We start from the raw sequence: 18742 nt of genomic DNA, 5'->3' as shown, positions 1-18742 counted from the left end.
AAAAGGACTGTTCACTAACCCACTGCATTGCATGTACATTTCAGTTCTGCGTAATATTTCTACTATAGGTTCTATAAAGCATTTTCTCATAAACATTTGGGAACATACCATCATAATGAAATAGTAAATTCTTCAGCAGGTTATGGGAGAGCAACAAATATAACATTCAGGATGCCACTTGCTCAGATTTAGTTTTGTGGTTCTTTTCCTGTACCTCCCCACTGAGCTGGTATGGGAATGCACCCACACTGGAGAAGGTTAAGAAATGCACCTTGCTTAACTGAAATCAGGAGCCCATCCATCAGTCTGTTACTGTTCAAATCATTATTTGTTATATTATTAAAGGTGTCAGCCTTGGCTCAGTGGTAGCACTCTCGCCTCCAAGTCAGAAGGTTGTGGGTTCAAGTCCCATTTCAAACACTTAATCTAGGCTGACACTTCAGTGTGGTACTGACGGAGTGTAGTATTGCCTATGGTTCACATATCTACACTCTACACAGAGGAGTTTTTGTGAATGTGCTAAATAGTGAGTTATAAGTACCATGAAGTGGAATTGCGACAACAAATGTGTCTTACTGACATGTAAACTGACTGAACTGAATTCCAGGATATGGAGTAAAGCCAATGGTTAATGTTCAAAATAATATGAAGCCTGCATAAGGTAAAGATTGTTCTTAGGATCCTTGGTAATATCAGCTTTAGGGAAAGAGTGAAAATATGTCAGGAATTTTGATTTCTCTGGGCACATGCTAGACAATAAGGCGAGGTAGAAGTTGAGTTTCCTACTCATTACACAGTGGAGTAGGTTATCCATTTCAGAGTTTAAGTTGGAATGCCACTGCTATAAATGTTCCTCTAACTCCAGATGGAAAAGAATACAACATTAATTGGGAAATCTCAGGTAAAAATAAAACAATGCAGTATAAATCTTCCTCATGCCGATACATATTCTCTAAATTAAAGACATCAAGATTGATATTCTACGGCAGGGATCCAAGTTTTCTGCCTTCAAGGGCTGTATAGGTGCATATTACGGAACCTCCATGGCCACATTAAAAAGTTTGTAAGTTCATGTTCCCATTCATTTGCATATATCTCAAGTTGCTGATACTAACAGGTCTTGATGTTCAAATTTATCCACCAACAAGGCAACAGCCCCAAAATCAGCCCTTTCTAAACCTCCAGGCCGACAAAATTCAAATATACCAAACTAGCAGGTAAACAATAGTGTAAATAGGACTGGGTTCAATGGGGTCTATGGCCAGGGCTAGGGGGAGACTGGTTCTGCCACAACTGGAGTATTGTGTCCAATTCTGGGCACCGCACTGTAGGAAGATTGTGAAGGCCTTAGAGAGGGTGCAGAAAAGATTTACTAGAATGGTTTCAGGGATGAGGGATTTCAGTTACGTGGATAGACTGGAGAAGCTGGGGTTGTTCTCCTTAGAACAAAGAAAGTTGAGAGGAGATTTGATAGAAGTGTTCAAAATCATGAAGGGTTTAGATAAAGTAAATAAAGAGAAACTGTTCCCATTGGCAGAAGGGTTGGGAACCAGAGGACACAGATATAAGGTGATTGGCAAAAGAACCAAAGGTGACATGAGGAAAAACTTTTTTACGCAGGTGGAAGCAGATTCAATCATTGCTTTCAAAAAGGAATTGGACAAATACTTGAAGAGAAAAAATTTGGAGGGCTCAGGGGAAAGAGCGGGGGAATGGGACTAACTGGATTGCTCTTACAAAGAGCTGGCCTGGGCTCGATGGGCCGAATGGCCTCCTTCTGTGCTGTAACCATTCTGATATTCTGATACATGTGGTCTCAAGGCGCAGCTTGGACACCCCTGCTCGCAAGTATGGTTTCAATTTTCCACATTTTCATTTTACCCAGGTACTCAGCTCACATTGATGACCAGACTCTCTACTTCCAGACAGTCATGTGTGCTTTTAAATATTTGAAGTGCATTGTCCTGTGTTTCATCTTAATTTCACACTGCACACAATGAAGGTCACTTGGGTGCTGTGTGGCTGGTTATATTTCTTTGTTTCTTTTTGATCTCATCCCACTAGCCACTATGGAGTGGTGGCCAACTATTGGTTACTTGACCCTCAAAGGAGCAAATTCTTGGATGAAATATTCACATGATGGATATTAGGAAAGTGTATTTGTTGATCACTAACCGGGTTTGTCATTTTGTCAATGTCAACTTTTACGGTTATTGAATAATTAGAGTGTGGGTTGTGACTTCCTTTAAAAGAAATCCCTCCCTATTTGAAGACGATCTTGAATATCCCCCACAACAACAAAAAAGAGGGGGACAGTTTCTTATTTGCCAGTCAAAAGTAATAAAATGTTCAATAAAGAGCACCAGCAAAATTAAATAGATCAAGTAATAGCAAGAAGGATATCTATGGAACGTCTCAAAATGACCTAAAACTTTTTTTTAAACTTCTACAGCCAAAAAGGTATGTGCTGTATCAAACAGCTTTAAATTAAATGTTCTATTTCACTTGTACTTCAAACATGAATTACTTGCGCACATTTTATATTTCCAAAAGCAACTATCGAACTTGCAATCAATAAAGACCATGTATCAGGTAACACGTTTTCAGGGCAACAGCAAAAAAATAAAAATAAATCAGATTTCCAGTAATAGCATTGTTAGATGTTACATGTGAATTGAATGACCTTTGACTCCCTCAGTAGGTTCTTGTGCCTATACCCAGTGATAGAAGCAATATAGTGTGGCTTTGGGTTACGCAGCAGCGAGAAACAGAGACAATTATTACAAGCTTTTAAGACAATGAAAGCAACCACTGAGCAAATCAAATGGTGAGAAGGTCTTCAGTGAAAGATGTTTTAATAGTGTTGTTGAAAACTAAATTAATGATCTGCCTGTTCCACATTCTACACACATTTCAGAGGGAAATAAGCACGGAAGCATCCATTTATCTGCTGCGAAATGATAGAGGATTAATTTTGCTGAATAGTGCACAGAGGAAATGTTAACCCATAGAGATGAAAGGACGATGACAAAAAATCCGCATTTCCTCCCCCCCACCCAATAAAACCTGTGTACATCATTGCAAATAGGGCTGGATTCTGGATGCAGTGTGGATGGTTGTAGATCTTGTTGGAAAATGGAGCAAGAGGCAGGGAAAAGAGAATTAAATTGTTGGTTATATCAGATATCAACACAAACTGTGCTATCTATTGGAGGATGAGATAGAAACAAGGGTAAGGCCAGGGACTACCATGAAATGCAGGGAAAACAGATATTGAGTCCAGTAATAAAGTTTTGAACCAAACATGATCAGAAAGTATCATATTCATGCGTTCTGTATAATGGTTCTGATCTCAGCCAGCCCATCAGAGGGAAGTGCCAAACAGAGGCCAGGCATTTCCTGACAAACTTAATCTGGGCCAATCTTCCACACCTCCTTGCAGTTGGTCCCTGAGAGGCACTGGCAGAGGTAGAGAAGAAGGTTACCTTACCCACCTTCTCAGTCAGGCTGTAGAGTGAGTGAGGAGCAAACATTAAAATGGCTTACCAAAAAAAAAATTGAAGGCCAATACTACAATTTTCCTTTGGAAACCTGAGGATATTAGACACAAGGACACTCTGATGATCAAAGTACCTTAAAGACACAAAGATGTTGGTCAGTATTCATTTTATTATACTATTAAATGTTACGCATAAAGGTTCTACTGTGATTTGGCATCAATGGCCAATACTCTTGTTAAAGCTCTCATAACCGTAGCCCACTGATGTCAAATAGCTGGTACTGTAATAATAAAATGTACTTTCCCGTTATGGTATTTTATTCAGTCCAAGGGAACCTGAGAACTTATATTATCCAGCATCTCTACAATGCAATAACTTTTCACAGAAACATCTCTTTGGACATAAAGCAGCAGTGTAAACCCGTGAGCTATTAACCTCAGGCTCACTCCTGTAATCAGCTACAATGGTTTCTCAATTAAATCCGCAAATTGTAATCCACAATAAAATTTTGATATTGCCTTGAACTAAATTCATTTTAAACAGGAAAATGTTAATAATTTATTTTGTGTAGACTATAATTTTGTTTTGTGACTTACTACTGCAGTGGCATGAGGATAATAGTGCTTATAGATATCAGTTAGAAGGCGATTGGCAAAAGAATATTTATTTCTTAAGTTATTCTTACTTCCGTAACAGAATTAAAAATATTACAGAATGTGTTGCACCTTATTTACAGGTGACAAAATCAAGACAATCTAAATTTGTAGAATTGATCAGAAAGGCAAGGAGAAAATAGAGATGAGAGTCCCATCTCCATACCCTCAGACTTGAGTATGCCTGACCTGGCTGTCCACCTCAAGCAATAATGGCAAAACAGGAATGGCATGTGACAAAATGTTAAGACTAATATTCTGCATTTGTGTAGTCTATGCAAGACTGTAGTTAGATCACATATACTGGATTCAGACTGGATGATGTGATGTAACTCTGACCTGAGTTATACCGCCAGCTGCACCTCTCATTTAATTCAGTGACAATTGAGTTCCGTGCATGCATGCTTGGATGCATGTTCAAGGATCCACCCAGCAGACAGCTAATTCTATTATAAAGACAGAGCAGATGGGATTATCTATTTGAGGTAATCTCACAGTTCTTGCTTTAGTGAGCTCAGGAGTCAGATTGCCATTTTGATTTATATTACCACTTTTGCATCACTGTACATTGAAAACTGCTTCACATTGATACAGAAGTGGTCATGTAACTGCAGCCTAACACTACATTTCTTGTATGTTACTTGAAAAAGGTGGGATATTTCAAGGGCCAATTACACAAATGATCTTAAATAACCAATTTCAAAACTCGTAAGAACACCCGTAGAACTTTGTGTCACCTAAAACTGGTAGGTCTTTTGTATCCAGAAGTTCAAATGCAGAATTAATCACCACTTCCTAAATTGGGTTGCTGGAGCATGGATTAGGCCAAGGGAAGCCAGACTTGCCTGTTGAAGCCCTAGCACAATTTAAGAATGTCTGTTCTTTCACCAATCATGGGGTCAATTTCCTGAAACATATAGTGTTGTTGTAGTCCTGTCCAATTGCCACCTAGCAAACAAAAAAATACCATAACGATATTTTAGTTGAAACAAACATTTATTACACTTGCAACAGCAGATACATGGTCCTATACAAAAATATAGATGGTAACGGACATGAGAGAAATGTCTTATCTGGCTCAATTTATATTACTCTTGCCTTTGAGTCTGTGGATTTAGACCCCATTTATGGTCTTGGGAGCACAATTTAGACAATACTTCCATATAGTATTGGGGGAGTGCTGCATTGTCAGACGTGCTGACTATTGGATGAAATGACATAACATATCCCAAAACATATTCAAAGAGCAGAGACTTCTCCCAGTGTCCTGGCCAACATTCCTTCCTCAACCAACACCACCAAAACAGATAAACTGGTCATTCATTCGTTTGTTGTTAGTGCACAAATTGGCAATCACATCTCCGTATATGACAGTAACTACACTTCAAAATTAATCCAATCATTGTAAAGTGCTTTGGAAAGTTCAGAGCAAGTGCTATATAAATGAAAGTTCGTTCTTTCATTACATCCATTGCTGGTTTAAAAATAACCTAACCCACATAAAGCTATGCTGTTTTATCAGAATGCACAAAACAGCATTTGTTCCTGCAGGAACAACTTTCCAAAACTAACCATTTATCACTGAAGTGACTTGCGTATTTCATCTAAAGACATGCACACTGTTCAAATGGTGTCCGGGTGTGAAACTGACATCAGTAAACCATATCTGTTTTTTAAAAAATTGTGTGTTGTGTTTGAAGAGCAACATTCTTCCATCACCGTTTTCACAACTCGTTTGCATATGAGTTACGGAAACGGCAATGGAAAAATCTGGTGTCCAAATACCGCACACAATAAAAATGTGAAACTAAGGTAAATCTCTGTGCAATGTACTGATGTTAATCTGCACAACCTGACACCCGATTGAAAAGGGTTGGTTTTGTAGAAATTTTCGGTGACCAAGATGGGATGGGAGGCTTGTGGAATAAAGGGGAAAGATTTCCTCTGCGCTAGATCTAGGGAATCATAAAACATCCCAATGGGTAAAGAAATTCAACAGAAAAGTGCTACCGATTCTGCAGGTAAAGTTCCAACATGCTGATCGCCAAGAAGAACGCATAGGAACAGTGTTAGTTAATTTGTGTGGATTCGGATATGTCCCCACAGCAGCAGAAATAAACATCTCACAAAATGAGTATGATTTGTACATCATGTAAACACATTTTAAAACAGAACAGAAAGTTAGCCAAGTACACTGCATCAGTGCGTTACTGTATGAACTTCAGATAGCAAAAATATTTTAATTTTTTTAACGATTTCAACACTCTAAACGGACAGGGCGATTCTATCACAGGGAATTTTCTAATTTCCCTCATAGTTAATTACTACCAAATCTAACTACTGTTCATTCTGTGTAAAGTTTCATGGCACTTTCCCTAACCATCGGGCTGACTACAGTGGTATTTATGTCGAGTGTTATCTCTTCTTCACAGTCTTTACCTTCTGCTTTTCTCAGTTGAGGGGTTTGGGATACTTGGAGGGACTCGCTGTTGACCCTCTGCTCCTTGGTGGAGCAGAAGCAGACCGCCTGCCCCAGTCTCTTCAGGTACCTGTTCTTCGAGCTGAAGAAAAGATACACGAACGGGTTGACCGCGCTGTTGGAGACGACGAAAACGCCGAGGACGGCGGTCACCTCCTCATCCAGCTCAGTGACATCCCCAAAGGCTACCTTCATCTCGACCACAAAGTAAGGCAAGCCGCAGACGATGAAGAGCAGGATGATGACCAGGGTCATCTTCATGATCTTCATCTTGGCCCTGGGCAGCACGCTGTTGGTGGCGTTGAGACGGACGCGAGTGCAGCCCGGGGTGGGCTCCCCGCCGGAGCCGTGCACTGTGCGCTCCTTATTCCAAATGGTGCACAGGATCAGGGTATAGGCACAACACAGTGCACAAAAGGGCAGGAAAAACACCACCGTCGCCCCGTACATGATGTACATCTGGAGATGCCATTGGGGCAGATTGTGGAAAACGTTCAGGCACCGAGTGGTGGAGTGGACCATGGTCTCTCTGAACACGAAAGCCTGTGGAATGGAGAGAACGAGGGCACAGACCCAGGCTGAAGCGCTAAGTTTCTTAATGGACATGGGAGAAGCCAGCGGTTTGGTGATGATTCGCTGCCTCTCCAGCGCAACCGCGACAATCATGTTGGATGAAGCGGCCAGGCCGAATATTTGAGCCACTTTGACCAACTTGCAGCCCGCGTCTCCGGCCAGCCAGACGTTGTCCAGTCCCTCCCAGACCAACTGAGAGAGGAGAGTGAGTAACGCCACACACAGGTCAGCCACGGCCAGGTTCAGGAAGAGCTGGTCAATCCGGCGGCTCTTTCTCCTCCTCCTGAGCCAACTGCAGTAGATGTTCCTGATCACCACCGCGTTCCCCATCAGTGCGAACAGGAACAGCAGCAGCAGGGCGGTGAGGCGGCTCCTCCTGTTGTATGGTAATCCAGTTGCGCCGACCTCCAGCTCCCCGGACACCCACCCAGCGGAATCCGAGACGGTGGCGGGAGATCCAGAGGGATCCATCCTCCGGCTGCACTTTCAAAGTTTGGCTTTCTCCTGGTGCCTCCCGTTTTTTTTAAAAAAAATGTTCCGTTCGTTACTCGGGAATGTCTCAAAACCTTATAAAACTGCAGGGATGGGGAGTTCAAGCTACAAATTACCGAGATAAAACGACAAATAGTGGAACATGTGACTAAAGTGAACCAAATATAGGAAAACATAAGGAGCTCGTAAACAGTGTAGGAAATATCTCAGCCTATCCGAAGGGGACGGAAATATAAACCGATTGAATACTCTGTCAAATTTTGTTCGATAATCGCTCCTGTGATGCGCCTTAAAGGCGCTATATAAATGCAAGTTGTTGTTACATACAGCACTAGATATAATTATCTATCAACTATCCGAAATAATGTATCAACGAAATATAAATTAAAATAAATGAATATTAATTTCTCATTATAGATTTAGGGAAGGTGTATTCGGATAGCAATCTTCCCACGAACATGTAAAGTTAATTAGATATTGCACTATAAAAGCAGCACTAGATAATATTAAGGGTATAGCAAGTTATGTATTGGTCAAAAGCAAAGAACTGTAAGTGCTGGAATCACGCAGCAGATCAGTCAGACATTGACAGAACAGGTGGCCATTTGGCCCATCCTTCTGTGCATGCCTCTGTCCCTTCATTCCACCACTGGTGGCAAAGCCTTAAACCATCTGTCATACCCTCTGCCTCTCTCCTTCTCCCTCCTTCCTTAAAACATATCTTTTTGGTCACCTTTTCCCAACTCTCCATGCCACAGCCTCAGTTTCTTTTCTGTCTCTGAAAAATGCTTGGGATTTTTTCTACATTAACGGTGCTTTATAAATGTTGTCTTTGACACACAGTTAATCAACACCTTGCACAATTCTGCAGGATTTGTCCCAGGTTTGCCTTTTTCCTCATCAACCCATTTGGAACAAGTTTCATGTGTGTTTTTTCCCAATGTCTACAGTACATTTTTAGTACTGTTTTTATTAAACTTCTTCCATATTGTTGAAACTAAATTTTTGGAGGGCCATTTTTTTTACTCCTTAAGATAAGCCCATTTTTAAAATGCCTCAAATACCATATTTCACTGTTGAGGTGGTTTCAGATGTAAAGATCAGCAGGCACCAGACCATATCTGAAGGCCTTGGTACACCCATACATCAATGATCAGGGATAACTTTCCCAGCTTGGTCAGGCTCAGCATGGAACCAGTTGCAGAGTTTTGCAATCTACAGCAGTCAAATTGCAACATAGGAATTCCACCGCCAGTGGTTGGCAAGGTTATCACTGTCCTTCAACTGTTATGCCTGTGGTTCATTCCCAACTAGCCCTGCAATATCAGCTAATGTGCTGCTCAAACATGCATGATGTGGTAAGTGGCCACATCCCGTTAAATTTTCCAGCAGCCTTTAAGTTTTGCATGATAGCACTGGACATCCCGTCCCCTCTCTGCACCTGGGCTAATGTTCACAGGGAGTGTGTTCCAATAATTAAAATGTCCTGACCTGTAAATTCGTCCAAGGAGCAGTGATCTGCCAGTACTGCAATGGAATACAATAAGCCCCACATCTTTTCTTCCAGAATCAAGCTTCAGTGCTCATGAGCCTTTGTTGAAAACTTGGCACACTGCAAGAGGCTTGCAATATGTGAAAACAGTGCAAGTACCATTAGTGGGCACCTTGTGTGGGTAGGAGTCAGTGGCAGGATGTGGAATTTTAGAATTCCAGCTACTGGCACCAACAGATGCCAAGGTAACAGTTACAGGACTTGAGTCAGGGCAATAACACAATCATGGCTTGACCAAAAGACAAAGTGGAAAATTTAAAATACCATTCTCTGAGAATACCAAACACTGTTAAGGTGGCCTATAAAAACTAGTTTTAAAAAAGGCCACAAAGTTGCTAACCTAATTAGCATTATTAATTATAGAAAAGAAGCCAAAAATGGAGGGCTTTCAACAAAAGAAGATAAAGAACAAGTTGTGAATTGAGAATGAGGCCTTGCATGTAGTGTAGCATAGGATAGATTTAAATGGGTATTATAGAAAAGTAAAAGTTTTACAGACGCAGTGTTCAATAATTTTTCCACCTCCAAATGAAAGAGGAAGCACATTCCAACTACTTTAGTTTTACTCTATGCATCATAATGAAGAGCTTACACGTTTGGATAGTCTCCCAGTGGTTACAACTAAAAGGGTGTACCTGGCAGGGGAGAGTCTGTGATCCAGCAGGCAGATCTCCCAGGATAAGTAGAAACAGCTATAATCTGTTTGTAGCTTTGCTGACGTAGAGGTGGATCTCAATGCTGGCCGGGGACCGGTTTAACGCCTTTTTCCAGTAAGCTGAAGATGGTTTTTCTTCGCAGCGGGCATGGCGACCAGAGCTTCCTGAGCACCTGGGCAGGGGGTGCGCAACACCATCAGGCTGACCGCAAGGACGGGTGAAGGACCCTCGTAGTGGCAGCGGGACGTCTTTGTGAGGAAGGTTCTGCTGGGAGCCTGTGGATTCGTGCCACTGGACATCTTCTGCCTGCAGGACTTCCCGAGGAGCGGATACTTCGACGTGACTTTCAAGAACGTTGAAGGATGCCTGAAGATGTTCCAGGCTTTCAAGAAGGGGAAGGAAGCACCATTGTAGCTCCTCACCACGGAAGCGCTCTTCGCGCTCCCGCAGGACAAGGAACGGATGCTAACGGTCCACATGTTTAACCCACAAGTGCCTGTCGTGGATGTGCTGATGTTCCTCAAAAGATACGTGCATGGAGTGGACCAGAGCATTGATATCCAGGACATGCATGGGATCTGGACCAGTAAGAGGAACATCCAGGCGAAGCTGAGGACGGATGCAGACAGAAACATCATCCATCTCCCATCAAGTTTCTCACTCGTGGTGTACCAGGGGCAGCCCAGAATGTGCCGATTCTGCGGCAAACCCCGGACTGTCAGGAGGCCAAGTGCAGAGAGGCTGGTCACTTGTAGAAAACCTGTCCAAACCGCAGACACAGCTATGCACGGGCAGCGAGAGGCGAGGTGACACAGAAGAGAGCACCAGTCGTGGCTGCCCCAAAGGAGGCCAGATCCCTCCCCCCCGCTGTGGTCCCACATGAAAGGGCCAAAGACCAGGAGGAGGACAAAGAGCAGGAAGGGAGAGTCGAGGAAAGCAACCAAACCCCGACGCCCAGCCCCGAGACTACCACTGAGAATGCAGAGTCGATGGAAGTCCAACCAGGGATGGATGAAGGATGGATGACACAAGGAAAGAAAAAGAGGAAGTCTCGTAGGACCAGAGGCATGAACACCAAAGGTGCGGCCAGCAGCAAGAGGAGCGTAGAGTCCCAACAGACAACAGTGACCACTCCTAGGCTGATGAACAAGGAAAGGGGGGGAGGGAACCCTACCTTTATCAAAGAAAGAGGCAAAATGCGACGGTGACCAGCCACGCCGACAACGCGCTCCAGCTCCAGGAACCTGGGAGCAGCAACACTCAGCTCCAGGGCACCAGGAGCAGCAACATGCCCAGTGCACCCCAACACTGGAACGCCGGGAGTAGCAACCAGGAGAGCAAGGTCCCCCAACTCCGAGAAACCGGGAGCAGCACGACGTTCGCTTTGAGCAAACCACCGGCGACAGCGGAGGAGTCGGACCTGGTCGTGGATCTCACGGACACACCACCCCACGAGACCCTGCCGTTGACCACTGAGCGTGGACCCTCCCCCAACAGAGAAGACGTCCTTCCTCAGCGCAAGGACTATCCAGAAATGCAGAATCTGGACTGAGGGTTCCAAATGGACAGTAACGTAGAACCTGGACTGATACAATTGTAAGACCTTAATGGTTTGTCCTTTTGTATCTTTGAAACGAATTAAAAAATTGCATCCATCAACGTGCGTAGTATTAAATTGGCTATGTGATGTGCCGCGACCCTGAACTACCTATCCAGGGTCAAGAGGGACCTGCTGCTCTTGCAGGAGTGCGGGATCCACCAGCAACTACCAGCAGTGGTCACGCACGTAGACCCAGGGGCAGTCGATCCGGTCGGGAGGCAACGATAGTCGTTCCTCAGGTCTGGGGATTCTGCTGCGAGCCGGCCAATTCACCATCACCGAGATTAAGGGAGGTGGTGGGGGGCCGCCTGCTCGTTGCAGACGTTCAGTACAAGAATGCCCTGCTCAGATTGATCAACGTTTATGCCCCGACCCTCAGGAGCGAGCAGATGGAGGTCTTCCAGCATCTCCTGATGCTGCTGGCGACCTCCAGGCCAGTCGTGGTTGCCGGAGACTCCAACTGGATCATCGATGCAGCTGGCCGATTCAGCAGGGACGGCAGAATACTGGAAACCAAGTCCGAACTCCTGATGGAGGTGGTGAAAGACGCAAAGCTTCGCAATGTCTTCAGCAACCCTGCAGATGGAGCACTGCAGAGACACACCTGGGCCAGGCCAGGCCAGACAGGTCCAGCTGTTCCAGGGTAGACTGGTGGGAAGCAATCAAGGCCAACATCAAGAGGTTCTTCATCCTCAAAGATGTTCAGAAGGCGAGACAGAGACAGAAGGAAATGTCAGAGCACCAGAAAAGCATGCAGGATCTGCTGCAGCTGCAGTCGATAGGGGTTGATGTCAGGGAGGAACTCAGAGAGGTGAAAGGCCAACTAGCCTCACCTCCGCCTCCAAGGCCTCAAAGATCATCTTCCGGTCCAGAGTCCGCTCCATGGAGCAGGGCGAGAAGTGTTCGCGCTTTTTCTTCCAGAAGCTGCACAGAGAGACCTCTGTGATCAGCAGCCTGAAGATGGAAGACAGCTCGGTGACGTCGTCGCAGGCCGACATACTGAGGATCAGCAAATCCTTTTATGCCGGGCTGTACGACGCGAAGCCCACAGATAGCACGGCCTCCCAGTCCTTCCTGTCCTCTATCACGGAAGTCTTAGAGGACAGCGAGCGGGAGAGCATGGATTGGCCACTGACATTGGATGAACTGACAAAGGCTGTCTGGTCATAGAATCATAGAAGTTACAACATGGAAACAGGCCCTTCGGCCCAACATGTCCATGTCGCCCAGTTTATACCACTAAGCTAGTCCCAATTTCCTGCACTTGGCCCATAACCCTCTATACCCATCTTACCCATGTAACTGTCCAAATGCTTTTTAAAAGACAAAATTGTACCCGCCTCTACTACTGCCTCTGGCAGCTCGTTCCAGACACTCACCACCCTTTGAGTGAAAAAATTGCCCCTCTGGACCCTTTTGTATCTCTCCCCTCTCACCTTAAATCTATGCCCCCTCGTTATAGACTCCCCTACCTTTGGGAAAAGATTTTGACTACCTTATCTATGCCCCTCATTATTTTATAGACTTCTATAAGATCACCCCTTAACCTCCTACTCTCCAGGGAAAAAAGTCCCAGTCTGTCGAACCTCTCCCTATAAGTCAAACCATCAAGTCCTGGTAGCATCCTAGTAAATCTTTTCTGCACTCTTTCTAGTTTAATAATATCCTTTCTATAATAGGGTGACCAGAACTGTACACAGTATTCCAAGTGTGGCCTCACCGATGCCCTGTACAACTTCAACAAGACATCCCAACTCCTGCATTCAATGTTCTGACCAATGAAACCAAGCATGCCGAATGCCTTCTTCACCACCCTATCCACCTGTGACTCCACTTTCAAGGAGCTATGAATCTGTACTCCTAGATCTCTTTGTTCTATAACTCTCCCCAACGCCCTACCATTAACGGAGTAGGTCCTGGCCCGATTCGATCTACCAAAATGCATCACCTCACATTTATCTAAATTAAACTCCATCTGCCATTCATCGGCCCACTGGCCCAATTTATCAAGATCCCGTTGCAATCCTAGATATCCTTCATCACTGTCCAGAATGCCACCAATCTTGGTGTCATCTGCAAACTTAGTAACCATGCCTCCTAAATTCTCATCCAAATCATTAATATAAATAACAAATAACAGCGGACCCAGCACCGATCCCTGAGGCACACCGCTGGACACAGGCATCCAGTTTGAAAAACAACCCTCTACAACCACCCTCTGTCTTCTGTCATCAATCCAATTTTGTATCCAATTGGCTACCTCACCTTGGATCCCATGAGATTTAACCTTATGTAACAACCTACCATGCTGTACCTTGTCAAAGGCTTTGCTAAAGTCCATGTAGACCACGTCTACTGCACAGCCCTCATCTATCTTCTTGGTTACCCCTTCAAAAAACTCAAAGATTTTGACTATCTACCTTATCTATGCCCCATATCGTTCGAGAAGTGACGGTTTACCGGTCGAGTTGTACTCGGCTCCGTGGGGCTGGATAGGCCCAGACCTACTGGAAGTGTATGGGGGTACGCAAGCGGCAGGCAGCATTTCAAAGTCCACGAGGAAAGGCATCATCACCCTCATCTACATGTGGAAGGAGGAAGAGGGAAGAAATCAGAAATTGGCGACCCATTTCCTTGCTAAATGTCGACTACAAAATTCTGTCTAAGGCTATCGCCAACAGGCTCAAGTCTGCTCTGGAATGGGTGATCCACCCGGATTAAACCTGTACTGTACCCGGCAGAAAGATCTCTGATAGGCAATCGTATCCCTTAGCAGCGCAAGGCTATGTGCAGGAGAGGGTGGGGGGTGAACACCTGCCTCATCAGCCTGGACCACGGGAAGGCCTTCGACAGAATATCCCACACGTACACGATGGATGTGCTCTCCAAAATGGGGTTTGGGCAGGAAATCCGCAATTGGATCCGACTGCTCTACGTGGACATCCGTAGCGCAGTCCTAATCAAGGGGTGGGAGTCGGAGAGCTTTCCGATCAGATCTGGAGTCAGGCAGGGCTGTCCTCTCCATGGTCTTGTTCGTATGTTGTATTGAGCCCTTTGCCACGTCCATCAGGAAGGACGCAGGTATCAGGGGGGTGGGGGTGACGATCCCAGGCAGCGGAGGCTCTCCGGTTAAGGCATCCCTATATATGGACGACGTCACCGTCTTCTGCTCCGATCAGCAGTCGGTACACAAACTGATGGGCATCTGCGTCCATTTCGATCTGGCTTCGGGGGCCATAGTGAACCAAAGAGCGAGGCCACGTTCTTTGGCAGGTGGGAGACCCGATCCTTTGTCTCCTTTACCATCAGGTCTGACTACCTGAAGGTGCTGGGTGTCTGGTTCAAGGGGGGGGGGGGGGGGGGTGCCCAGGCCTGCATGAAAAACTGGGAGAAGCGGATCGCCAAGACCAAACAGAAGCTTAGTATGTGGGTGGGGCAATCACTCTCTAGAACCGGCAGGAACTTGGTGGTAAGGTGTGAGGTACTTGCGGTGTTGCTCTACATGGTCAGGGTCTGGCCCATTCCCCACAACACCACCGTCACAGTCATCTGAGCTATCTTCCACTTTGTATGGAGGTCCAAGGTAGAACGCGGCCACAGGGTCACCACGTACAAGCCCTCAGACAAAGGGGGGGGGGGGTGAGGAAAGAGGGTCCCCAATGCTGCTCTGATCCTGATGGCCACCTTTGTGTGTGGCTGCCTCGATGCGTGTAGAGCCCCAATACGCAAACACCAAATGTCACTCCAGCTGGGCCGTCCCTCCCCCCACCTGTCCCAGGTGGAGAAGTTCCTGAGGAGGAACCCTTTCGACCACAAGGCCGTCAGACAGTGGTCGACACAAAATGTTGAGAGTCCTGCAAGGAATGGAGAGGGTGGATTCGATCGGGCTTTTTCCCGACCAGACGGTCGATGTCATTTGGCAGAACATCTCATCCCCAGAACTGACAAACAGGCATCAGGATATAGCCTGGATGATGGTGAGAAAGGCCCTCCCAGTGCGGTCTTTCCAACACGCACGGAATCTCAGCGCCACTGCGAGCTACCCTCAAGGCTGCGGTGGGGAGGAGACTGTTGTCCACCTCCTGATGGGCTGCCCCTTTGCGCAGAGGGTGTGGAGAAAGATGTGTTGGTATCTATCCCAATTCATCCCCACCAGTTTGGTAACACAGGTCGCTGTTCTCTATAGGCTGTTCCCCGGGACGCACACCGAGGCACATAGCACCTGCGGCTGGAAGACCATCAACTCGGTGAAGGAGGCCCTTTGGTCCGCCTGAAACCTGCTGGTCTTCCAGCTGACGGAGCTGTCCACGACAGAGTGTTGTCGACTGGCACACTCCAAAGTCCAGGAGTAAGTGCTACGGGATGCACTGAAGCGAGGTGCGAACTACGCAAAGGCCCTATGGGGAAAAGCCACCGTGTAAAGCCACCCCACCTTGTATTGTACTTCCTTGTATTCTGTATTGTACAGAATGTATTAGAAAATATGTATGGTGTTTTAAAATTGTAATAATGAGATAATAGTGTATACGATCGGCACTGTATTGCTTTGAACTGCTGAGCTGCATTTTATGTCCTTTATTTGAACTGTGTGTAAACCGTGTGCATCTTTACATTTTATAGAATAAAGTATATTTTGAAATAAAAAAAATACAACTAAGAGGGTGTGGAAAACTCCAATTCAGGCATTAGTGCTGTTGGATGAAAGATGCTACAAGAACATTAAAGAGAATTAAAGACAACACAAACGCAGCTGCTACTGAATTAGACAGACACCGATTGACCGTTTCACGTTTTTAAACTACTTTCATACCGACAGTCTATTTAAAAAAAAAAATCCAAGAACACTTTATTAGCATGGTATCTTAAAAGAAACATTTTGTCCCAAAAATCACCTGAACATACAAACCAAACAGCAAAACATAAATCATAGTTTGTGGTATAAAAATAGATTTTAGAAACATATAAATATGTGCAAATATATTACAACATATCAATTACTTAAATTACAAACTTTTTATATCACAAATCACTATGAACAGTGACAGGTTACTCAAAAAACCTGTACTATTAGCTCAGTGGCATAAAATATATCTTAAAGGCTTATGGATTTATTGTGTAAGGTAACACTTCTCAACTAATGAAAATTAAGGAACGGACTGTCAAATCCACTGTCCTGCTGAATTACCCCCATATTGGAGATCATGTGTGATGGATACTTTTTATGGAGATATTCTTTCGCATGGTATGGTTTACTTGCCTTTGCCGTCCCATCATTCAATGCCAGTTCAGTTTCAGTGCGGTTAATATGTTTATGAGACTTTGTTCTTGTACTCAACTGGTCCTTGTTAAAGGCTGAAAGGTCGCTTTCTGCAACCTTTTGTATTTGTTCAGTGTGTATCGTTGACACAACTGGGGTTGTTTTGCTTGAAAAGCAAACATTTTCATCATCAGAAAGAGAGCTAATTTCAGAAGCTACAGAGGAAATGGAGGATGGCACTTGTGCAATACCATTTGCCATGGAAACTGTTTTATGTGGCAAGTTTGTAGCTGACAGTGGCATAGAAATGCCACGTGACCCTGTGCATATAATCGGTGTACTACAATCATCTAGATGGCACGTTTTTCCATCAGTCTGCCTCAAATTGAAAGTGTCCAGTTTACAGGATGTCCTAGCTTCAAGGTTGGTAACACAATCACCTTCATCTCTTTTAGGGGTTTCTTGGACGTCAGATGATGTCCTGGGCAGAGTTTTTGAGCAGACATATTCTTCTGAATAATGCATAAAACCTTTTGATGGTGGCACACCATCCTGATCGTGTGTCATTTGCAATGGTGCTCTGTCTGAAAGACTATCAATAGAGCTAAATGCACGTGCTTTGCTGAGAGATATTTGGGAAAGGTGCTTGGCTGAATTCTGAAAATGTGCAACACTAGCAGCTTTGTGAATCTTTGCTTTAGGCACAGCACCATTCATTTGATGCCCATCCTTAGACTCATGCAACATGGAAGTAGTATCCTTTTGTAAAATGCCAGACTTTCCCTCAATTTTACGAACGTTAACTTGTTTACTATTTGTAATCAATTCTTCATCTGAAGTGCCATTCTCCACAGTTGCATCATATAATACTTTGTTCAAACTGTGTGGCACACATACTTTATGAAGTTCATGGCCCGCTCTGTGTTTTTTGAATTTTCTGACTCGGACTTCACTAGAAGACGGTTTCTCAATGTGGTTTGTCTGCTTGTGCACGGATCCAGTGGTCTCTCGATTATTCTCAGAAATTATTTGAGTTTGTCCTGAACTTTTCTTATTTGGATGTGCTTTAGGTAGAAGGAGACAAGTAATAAAAACACACATATACATAAAATCTCATCCATGTGAAAAATGTAGGTTGTAAGGAATTACGTATCAATGCTGGCACTGAATAAAAAGGGGAGTAATCTCATCAGATACAAGTAGAAGCCAGATGCAATACAAAGTTTGCACAGAAAATTATCTGCAACATGCCTGAACTGTAACTGCTAAATAGCAACTCTTTCACAACAATAGTTCTTTATCATATAGGTCACAGTAACGGTGAAAACAATTAGCCAGACATGTTCAAGCTATAAAAAACTAGGGTTACACCAAAGCTGGCTCTAAGATTTAATCTTCCCACATTCTTATGCACACACTTTACTTAATCATACCTAACTGTCATTCCATTTAACATTATCCATTCGCATAGCAATTATATAAAATGCATTAAAATGCACTGACATGAGGGCTCTGCTAGCAAAAACACATTCCTGCCTCCAAAGTTAAAAGGATAAAACTCCCATAATGATGGCAGTGACCCACGAGTCCAATATAGTATATTGATCAGTGCCGGTACCAGACGTAACAATTTACAGCATAAAACAGGCATTTATGTTTATTAAAAATGTCCCCTTTTCTCCTTTTAGGCCCATCAATTACATATACTATTCTCTAGCTATGAGGGCAAGCAATCATTTTGCTTTCTGGTCTCTGTAAATGCTGCTCATTAGTAACTATAAGCAGTGCTTGAGGCAACTCCATTTTCTATCTCTCTTGGGAAAATAGACATACCCTACTACTTCTTGGTACATTGTGTGACAGGACCAACATGCTATACTACTGAAGTTTAGCAAAAATATATTTATTCTCTCCAGCAAAGTTGACTCCCTAACATCATATTACACTTTGAAATAAAGTCAAAACATAAAACATTTATCA

At 44.2% G+C, this 18742-nt stretch overlaps 2 protein-coding genes across 2 annotated transcripts in view; both read right to left on the bottom strand.

Moving 5' to 3' along the window:
* Positions 1-6430: 6430 nt before the first annotated feature.
* LOC137301622 (probable G-protein coupled receptor 150) lies at positions 6431-7676 on the bottom strand. Its single transcript, XM_067971168.1, has one exon. It carries the CDS (start codon positions 7674-7676, stop codon positions 6498-6500), a length of 1179 nt encoding a protein of 392 aa, XP_067827269.1. The 3' UTR covers positions 6431-6497.
* Positions 7677-16040: 8364 nt separating this feature from the next.
* Positions 16041-18742, bottom strand: part of cep152 (centrosomal protein 152) — a 62910-nt gene continuing 60208 nt past the window's right edge. The window contains exon 28 of the mRNA XM_067971489.1: positions 16041-17826. Coding sequence (XP_067827590.1) covers positions 16640-17826 — 1187 coding nt within the window. The 3' untranslated portion in view covers positions 16041-16639. The remainder of the gene's footprint in view (positions 17827-18742) is intronic.

Source organism: Heptranchias perlo, chromosome 34, assembly GCF_035084215.1.
Source record: "Heptranchias perlo isolate sHepPer1 chromosome 34, sHepPer1.hap1, whole genome shotgun sequence".
In the NCBI taxonomy this organism is placed as follows: domain Eukaryota; kingdom Metazoa; phylum Chordata; class Chondrichthyes; order Hexanchiformes; family Hexanchidae; genus Heptranchias; species Heptranchias perlo.
Note: the sequence above shows the minus strand (reverse complement) of the source record. Positions and strands in the feature narration are given on the sequence as shown.